Source organism: Hordeum vulgare, chromosome 2H (genome assembly GCF_904849725.1).
Source record: "Hordeum vulgare subsp. vulgare chromosome 2H, MorexV3_pseudomolecules_assembly, whole genome shotgun sequence".
Lineage (NCBI taxonomy): Eukaryota > Viridiplantae > Streptophyta > Magnoliopsida > Poales > Poaceae > Hordeum > Hordeum vulgare.
This window is the reverse complement of record NC_058519.1, coordinates 6,031,666-6,041,001: the sequence shown is the minus strand read 5'-3', so window position 1 is coordinate 6,041,001 and position 9,336 is coordinate 6,031,666. Positions and strand designations below refer to the sequence as shown.

The 9,336-nt window shown below is 46.5% G+C and overlaps 2 protein-coding genes across 2 annotated transcripts; one reads left to right on the top strand and one right to left on the bottom strand.

The window, feature by feature from the left end:
* The first annotated feature begins 939 nt into the window (after nt 1-939).
* Nucleotides 940-2,280, top strand: LOC123429090 (probable WRKY transcription factor 38). Its single transcript, XM_045113155.1, has 2 exons — nt 940-1,304; nt 1,965-2,280. Exons 1-2 carry the CDS (start codon nt 1,183-1,185, stop codon nt 2,278-2,280), a joined length of 438 nt encoding a protein of 145 aa, XP_044969090.1. The 5' UTR covers nt 940-1,182.
* A 565-nt stretch (nt 2,281-2,845) lies between these two features.
* LOC123429089 (probable carboxylesterase 5) lies at nt 2,846-4,551 on the bottom strand. Its single transcript, XM_045113154.1, has one exon. The coding sequence runs from the start codon at nt 4,533-4,535 to the stop codon at nt 3,102-3,104; it is 1,434 nt and encodes a 477-aa protein (XP_044969089.1). The 5' UTR covers nt 4,536-4,551; the 3' UTR covers nt 2,846-3,101.
* Between the last annotated feature and the right edge of the window lie 4,785 nt (nt 4,552-9,336).

Genomic DNA, 9,336 nt, shown 5'->3' with positions numbered 1-9,336 from the left:
ATGACTCACTTTTTGGAAAGGGTTAATGAAGATAAAGATGACCTTTTTCCAGAAAGTGAAATTTATAGTTGGTAATGGTACCTCAACAAGGTTTTGGGAAGATACTTGGCTTGGAGATACACCTCTTGCACTTCAATACCCCCTGTTATATAATATTGCACAACGTAAAGAGGACTATATATCTATGGTATTACAATCGGTCCCTTTTAATATGCAGTTCAGGCGTGCTTTAGTGGGAGCACGCTGGGATGCATGGTTGCATCTGGTTAGGAGACTGATGCAGGTGCAATTATCAAACCGCACGGATAATGTTCGGTGGATTTTAGCTGCGAATGGGGTATTCTCAGTAAAGTCCATGTACTTGGATCTGATTAATACAGGAACATTATCCAGATCATTAAAAATTTGGAACATCAAAGTGCCGCTCAAGATTAAAGTTTTCATGTGGTTTATACACAAAGGTGTGATATTAACCAAAGATAACTTAATTAAACGTAGATGGAGAGGTAGATCCAATTGTTGCTATTGTGAGCAAAATGAAACAATAAGACACCTTCTCTTACAATGCCCGCTTGCAAAACTATTATGGAGAACTATTCAAATAGCTTTCAATATCGTCCCACCTACATGTATTAGCTCAATATTTACAACGTGGCTCAACGGAGTTGACATTAAAATATCTAAACTTATTGGGATTGGGATATGTGCTTTGTTTTGGGCTATATGGAATACCAGAAATGATATAACTTTTAATGGCAAGAACTTCAATAATTTTTTGCAGATTATCTTCAGAGCAACATCTTGGATCCGTACGTGGTCGTTACTCAGTCATGTGGACTCCAGGGGACGTATGGATATTGGGTGCAACCGATGGGAGATGGTCTCACGGATTATCTTCAACCGATTTGGATGGCGTGCTGATAATAGGCTAGGTGTATAGGCATCGTAGTCTACTTTTACGCACGCCGGATGTGGCAGTTTTTTTTTTCAATTTCATTTTCGTTTTATTTCATACCTCGAGCTGTCGAGCGTGGAGCTACGTGAACATCACACGTTGTTTATTTTATCTTTAATAAGATGGTTGCATGCATCAATTGATGCAGAGGCCGGGGGCTCGTTTCCTCCTTATAAAAAAATGTATCTCGCTAATTAATTATTTGCCACTTATATATATATGAACCCATGCTATGTAGGAGGAACAACGAAAAGCGGTCAAGATCACTTGTAACAATTGTTCCACATTACGATGGCCATCATTGGAGAAAATATGGGCAGAAGAACATCAACGGGAGGCAACATGCTAGGTACATATACTACTCCTAAATAGTTCATTCAAGCTTATATATCGTCACATTACTACTACATCAACCTACATTTCTACTGCCCTTATCTGAGATGATTGAGACTTAACGGTTCTGTTATGAAGAACAATTGGAGGGAATCGCCAGGGATATATATGTACGTCGAACAACAAAGATATATTATGAACCAGCATAATGCCGTAATCGTACATAGTTTTGAGGGGAAGGGGAGCCGTCGCGATTAGCTACACTACTCGAACATGCCTAGTACACATCCCAATAGATCTCTTGCTACCATCTCTCTCCCTTCTTCACTCTTGGGGAATCCTCGCCGCATATCCTCTGTCTCCTCCCTCGATATTCTATTTTGTTCACAATTTCTCCAAGTATATTTGGATCTATGGAGAGTGGATGGCGAGGAGGATGAAAGGCAAGACTAGGCTTAGGCCATCGCAGTAAAGTTAGGCATGTCATGTCCATGTCGCGCTCTTTCACGTTCCTAGCTTTCTCGCATGATGACCTAGTCAGTCGTTTGGATATCTTTTCTTTCAACCATTTCGGATTGTTGACTTTCGCTAATGAAAGTAGTTGTTATATTTACATGTTATGAAGCAACTAATTATTCATTGTAATGCATAACTAATCAAACTTGCAATTAAACAGGAGCTACTACAGATGCGCCTACACGGAACGGAACTGCTCAACAACCAAGACAATCCAACAACAGGATCATAATGGAACTCTTAATTGTGAAGATGAAACTGCAAAGTACATTGTTGTGTACTATGGTCATCATAGTTGCAGGGCTGACATCACAAGAAATGCCGCAAACATTGACCCTAGTGTGGATCTAATTCAAAGTGGCAAAATGGCTGGAGCAGTAACCGACTTTGAAAAGTTTGACCAGCAGGACTTGGACGTGTCGTCTCTGACAGAGGTGTTCGACAACCCTGAGCTGAATTGGGACATCATTTGCTAGCCAGACAGGAGATGTGGACATTCATTAGAAAAGGGAAGTATATATCTCTATATGGAAATTTTGGTTGAATTTGGATGAGTTGATAATCATGTCTAGTTTATAAAAGTCTTGTAGATAGGCAGAGATCCTTTTTGTGTTCAAATGTATGTGCTTGTTTGTTTGATTGATGCATTTTGCTTATTTGAGATGTATATTGCTTGTAACACCAATAATAGATTTTGTTCGATCTAGTGTTAAAAAATGTCTTACGCCGGAGGGAGTAGTTGCTGCACATCCACATATTGTACAAGTAAGGGTGCTGGTGATAGTTGCACATGCGCTCGTGGTGTGGGACTAAGTTGTTTCTTGTTTTGTTTTTCGGTTTTTCTAAAATACATCTAGACGTGAGATAAATATTGCACATCTAGGTCATATTTTCTTTTTCTTTTTTCCTTTTTATTCTTGATTTAATTAGTCAGTTAGTTGTGTAATAACTATGTCATATCTGGGTGTATCTTAGTGACACCCATTATTTTTTCCGAGAAAAATATGACTCTAGTTGCACAACCATCGGTAGGTTGTCGAATTATGATTAAAATTTGTATAAACTTGATATATGAGAATACATGATACACCAACAGTACATAACTCAAGACCTTAAATACACCATTCATGTATAAGAAAGAAAAACACCCAAAAGTCATTTCTTTTGACCCGAGCAAGGAGCTTGTAAATAGGGTGTCATTATTGCACTTATACTGGAGCATGCTTAAGCTTAACCATTACCCTTGATCTTTTGTTTCACCTGGCCTGGATGCATGTAGATTATCATCATCCGCGCGCTAGATGAAGTTGTGAAAAACACAACTGCAAGGAGCTGTTATTGCTGATGATGCGAACCTCATGTTGGTGCTGTTTGGCCTGATAACATGCCCCAGGACTGACCCATAGCTTGTTTTGGATGCTCTTCGTCCATGTCCAATGTGTAAGCAGCTAGTACGTGTCGCCGCATCTCTGGCTTTCATGGCCGTCCCGTAGCCATGTACGTCCATATACGGCCTGGTTGGCACGCGTAGAACAGGCTGGACGGCCCTGTGCATCTTACCTTGGCATGCAAGTAGCTCTTGAACTTGTGGCAGTTGCAGCGGCAAGGGCGCCGTGCGCTGGTTGATGAACCGCACTATGCTCTCCATGAGAATCTTGCTGGTGGCACGCAGCGGGTTGTACAGGTGAAAGCCATGGTCTTCCCCCTCCGACTCCACCAATGTCACCGCGTTTTCATCATCGGCCCATGAGCAGCAGTCACGCATGCGGGATGCCAGACGACGCCCGCGGTCACGCAAGGTGTCCTTGTCGGCGACGGCGACCAGCACACGGCGGCATCTCAGCGAGGCGATATCCTCGTCGAGTGGGTTGACCCGGCGATCGTCGTTGCCCAGACGGCCGGCCGTAGCGAACGGCCAGAGCCTGTCGATGGCCTCAGGAGCAAACATTGCGATGCCGTCCCATACTGCCTCAGAGCTGGACAGCCGGTCGGTCCCCCAGAAGTATGGATGCACGATGACCAGCCCCTCGATGTAGATGCGGCTGCCACCACCGCTGGCCGCACGCACCGCCGTGTTGTAGACGATGTTCCCGCCGGCGCTGTCGCCGGCAAGGAACGTCCGCCCGAGGTCGGCGTAGTTGGAAATCCATGGATCGGAGAGGGTGGCCACCCACTGTAGCGCCGCCCATGCATCGTCGTAGGCCGCAGGAACAGGATGCTCCGGCGCGAGATTGTACTCCACGGACACGACGAGCGCCCCGGCGCGCGCCGCCAGAGACCTGATGTAGTTGTGGTAAGTCCGAGAGAAGGCGCTCTCCGTGCAGAAGGATCCTCCATGGACGTACATGACGACGGGGATCCTCTCGCCGGCAGAGGCAGCTGCAACGGAGGGAAGGAACAGGCGTGCGGACACATCGGTGGATTTGTCGACGACGACGTCCCTCGTTGCCACTCCACGGTTATCTGCCGGGTCCTCGGACGCTGCCACGAATGGGCTGTGCAGTAAGCGCTCGACACTGCCGCCCTTGTATTCCCGTATGAATGGATACAGGTCGACGGTGATGTCCTCCTCGCCGTCATCCTTCTTCCTTAGTACCGGCGGAGAACTTTTGCTTGCTTGCATCGTACGTGCTTGATGGAGCTTGCTAGTGCCTAGTAGTGGTGTGTCGATTACTTTAGTGGCAAAGAGAGCCTTGCATGCATCACGTGTCAAATCGAAATTAACAAGCATCTATATTTTGGGTTGTCTACCTTGTGGTGGCTCTGAATTAAGTTCCTTATTGGTTTTTATAGATGAAATTTGATCCCACTCCAACATGACCATGTATGCCTGCACAACTGCTAACGAATGATGGAATCGTTCGACCACTGAGTGTTGCTTCTGCAATGAAGATGAAACAGTACATTCACTGTTCATCTTTTGACCTGATATGGACATGCTGTTGGAGCCCGACGCGGTTTACGCGGACTTAAAATCAACCAACAGATTTAAAACGTTTTCCAATATTTGATGTCTTACAATTCATTTATGTCACCTTATTATATTTGGTCAGTTGACACTGTTTGAAGATGGTCAGCAATTGTCCAAGCAGTGCTGACAACATGTGAGTGACATGCTCGGTATTAAATAGGGTTTGGGGTACTGGGAGAAAAATCTGGACTACCCGCATTTCTTAGAGCATATCTAGTAGAGCCCTCAAACTCTTAAATCCTTAAACATAACCGCTTTTTTATAGTTTTTATAAAAAAACGGTGTAGACTAGAACCCTTAAATCCTTAAACCCGTAAAAAAAATTAGAAGTCCAACCCTCAAACCCCTTCCCAGCATGTAGAAGTGAGGATTGGAAGGGAAAACTGCCCCCAACCCACACTCCACTTCCCACCTCGCGCGGGAGGCATTTGGTTCCCCGCGCGCGCGAGGAAGTCGCCTCGGCCGCCGCCGCCCCGCCTCCCCCCCCCCCCCCCCCCGCGCTCCGGCCGCCGCCCTGCGCTCCCTCTGCGCCCCGGCCGTCGCCCCGGCCGCCGCCCTCCGGCCGCCGCCCCGCCTCCCCCCGCGCTCCGGCCGCCGCCCCGCGCTCGCTCCGCGCCTCGGCCGTCGCCCCGCCGCCCCTCCGTGCCCCGGCCGTCACCCTCCTTGCCCCGCCGCCCTCCGCATCTCGGTCGCCGCCCACCGCGCTCCGGCTGCCGCCCCCGCGCCCCGGCCGTCGCCCCGCCGCCCCTCCGCGCCCCGGCCGTTGCCCTCCTTGCCCCGCCGCCCTCCGCATCTCGGTCGCCGCCCACCGCGCTCCGGCTGCCGCCCCCGCGCCCCGGCCGCCGCCCCGCCTCCCCTCTGCTCCCCGGCCCCGTCCCCGCCCCGCCCTGGATGCCGCCCGCCCGCGCCCCGCCTCGGCCGGCCGTCCCCGCCCCGCCCCGGTGAGTTTTTTTACTTTATAAGGGTTCTAGTCTTTGCCTCTGTTTTTCAACCCTTAAAAGTATCAAAAATAGCCAATTCTCAACCCTTAAAACTGGTTTTAGATTTAAGGGTTTGAGGGTTCTACTAGAGATGCTCTTACCACCCCACGAGATTTGCATATGCTGGCAAAAAATCTTTTTTATTTATTTAAACTGATAACGTCTAGTCTTTATACTACATAAATACTCCCTCCGTTCCAAAATATAAGACCTTTTAGAGATTTTACTAAAAGACTACATACGAAACAAAATGAGTGAATCTATATTTTAAAATATGTCTATGTGCATACGTATGTAGTTTATAATACAATCTCTAAAAGGTATTATATTTAGGAACGGAGGGAGTAGAACATAATGTCCCATCTTTCGCTCAGTTTTCTCTCCACCACCCATTCATACAACCTCCCACGCACGACCTTCACCCTTCCACCGATTGTTTTTCAGCCATTCTCTATCCCAGATCTATTTAAACCGACTTTTACCCCGTAGATCTATTTAAACTGATTTGTATCTGCTAATCAGATCAGTCTTTGGAATATTTCATAACGACTTTATGGAAAGTAACCAATCATGCTCAATCTGTAATTAATCTCTACAAAATATTTGTTAATGCCAAATATTTTGAAAAGGAATATCATGCACAAACATTACAGCTAACCAAGTACTGTTACAGATTTTGGTAAGGCCACATATCAGACAAAGATATTATATGTGTCCATGTATGTTCTCTGAGAGTTCCTATTTTACTTAACTAGGTGAATTTTCTGTGGTATTTGCTCGGAATTTTGCATTGAACATTGTATCCATCTTTCTCGTACACCCCACCCCCTTCACTTTCTCTTGTTATTCAATAGGCAAAACCATGGGAAGGGGTGACCAGGGCATCACGCCTTCGAGGTGCCCAAGTACTTGTAGTCGTCACTAGGTAGTCTATAGACCAGGTTCTAATTTTTTTTGTTTCCTATATCAAATGGTATCCATATTAAATTTATTTTGTTAGTAGATATTATTATTTTGTATATAACTTAACACAAATTAAAATTGACATATTAAGTAAATACATTTTTGTAGTACCTTTTGAAAAAAGTCGAGAGTGACTCTATACAACAAATAATCATATAATGATTACATTTAGAGAAGAACTAATTTCGGTTTTACTCCTACTAGAGTTTCTCCACAATGTCTTCCAAAAAAAAGTTTGACCACTAACAAAAAGTAGTAGGACTTTTATCAAATTTTCCATTAGTTGTGTCACACTACTAATTTTTCCAATATGAGTTCCAACAACTCATTCTTCCCTTAAGAGTGCGCTCAATTACGCCACTCGACACCGGTATCGCTCTGTCAAACACCATTGATAGGGGGTGCAATGACCTGAATTGCGTTGGACATCACTTGCTAACGCTCCATATAACAAGGGGGTCCTAATTGTCAGCACACCGATAATTAAATTAGAATAAAACATAACAACACATTACGATTCGATCACCCACGCGCAAATCTATGTTTTGTCATGATTTGATTCACTATGTGCTAAATACTAGAGTTGTAGTGGGAACACTCACAAGGGGGATTAGGAGATTTTTGTCACTTCACCGTAGTTAATGACCTTTGTTGAGACTGTAATTGTATCGAGTGGTATTTTTGAGCACACGCTTAAGAGCAAGTACAATAAGGTACAGTCAGCAGGCTGTAAGGATTAAAATACTATATTTTTGCTGAGTTGGATGAGAGAGAAGGGAAGCGGACTCTTCGTGAAGAGCGAGCTCTAGCACGTGCTCCTAAGTGCTTTGTGAGAATGAAAGGTGGACCATATATGATAAAAGCACACTGGTAGAAAAAGAGGCTTCCGTCCAGCCCCATAAGTCGCGAAACTGTAGGAACCGCGACTAATGAATTCTTTAGTCGCGGTTCGGAAGACGAACCGCGACCAAAGTCCTGGGCCCAGGGCGCTCGGTGGCCAGCTGGTGAACGTGAGGGGCTTTAGTCGCGGTTGGCCAGGCCAACCGCGACTAAAGGTCTTTAGTCGCCGGTCGCCTGGCCAACCGCGACTAAAGGTCGTTGCGCGCGGGAACGAAAAACCCGTCAAAAACCCTTTAGTCGCGGTTGGTAAAGGTCGTTGCGCGCGGGAACGAAAAACCCGCCAAAAACCCTTTAGTCGCGGTTGGGGAGGCGACCCGCGACTAAAGGGTAGCCTTTAGTCGCGGGTCGCCTCCCCAACCGCGACTAAAGGTGGGGGGCTATAAATACAACGCCCGAACCGTCGACTCCATCTCGTCTTCTCCGATCTCTGCCGCGCCGAAGGCCTGCCGCCGTCGCCCTCGCCCTCGACGCCGCCCGCCGTCGCCCTCGCCCTCGACGCCGCCCTCGCCGCCCGCCCTCGCCCTCGCCCTCGACGCCGCCCGCCGTCGCCCGCCGTCGCCCCTCGCCCTCGACGCCGCCCCGTCTCGCCCACGTACGGCGCCGCCGGCCGCTATCACCGGCCTCCCTCGCCCGCCCTCAACGCCGCCGGCCGTCTCTTGTCCGATTCACATGCATGCCCCGGGAGCCCATCATCCGTTGTCAATATAAGTTAGAATTATGCCCCGTAGAATATGTGAAACTCCTTCAAAATTAAAATAAAGCACAAAATAAATAAAACAATACAAATTAAACAGAAAACAGGTTTGGGGGGGGGGCTAAAACCCTAAACCTGCGGCGGCCTTTAGTCGCGGTTGTCCATAAGAACCGCGACTAAAGGTCCTCCGCCCCGACGGCCGCCTGGCGCCCACGTGGACGGGCCTTTAGTTGCGGTTCTTAAGCAACCGCGACTACAGGGGGGGCCTTTAGTCGCGCCTATTTGGTCGCGGTTGCGCAACCGCGACTAATGGCAGTTGCGAACCGCGACCAAAGGCCCTTTTTCCACCAGTGGCAGTACTCTTTTACAGTTAACTATTGTACAAGCTAGCTATAAAATGAGCTATAAAAATGCTTATAGCCAGCAGTTGGCTATACTATTAACCATGCTCTAATGAAAGGATGTTATTTTTTAGTAGTTGAAGCTTCAAGTGGAAATATTTAGTAGTGTGGTACTACTGATGGCAACACCGATAAAAAACCATAATTGTAAATCTCAAATGTAGCAGGTCCCTCTTTATGGTAGATGCATGATAAATTATATATACTGAGTACGTAGATAATTGCTCTGAATGAAAAGTGAGGTGATGCACACATAGATCATTAGTGTGTCATTTCCAATAAAAGTGAGTAGTTGCACTTCTCATCAACTTAAATCGGTAGTGTTCTGTCATGTTGATGTGGCCGCTAGTGTTGGTGTCAAATAAATGTGAGTAGTTGCACTTCTCGTTAGCCGCGAGTGTTAGTGACCCTAGCCGTCTACCCGTGCATTCGCATGAGTTAGTAAGAAATGGAGGAAAAATTTATAAATATGTCTTCGAAGTATGGATTATACTTATAGGTCTTGTTGGGAATATTTCCAAAAATAGTTACTTGATTGAATGATATATGTATGCATTGAAAGTATGTTTTGTATTCTTATTATATCGCTATTGTCTTCTTTTTTTAAGCATTATTATTACTTC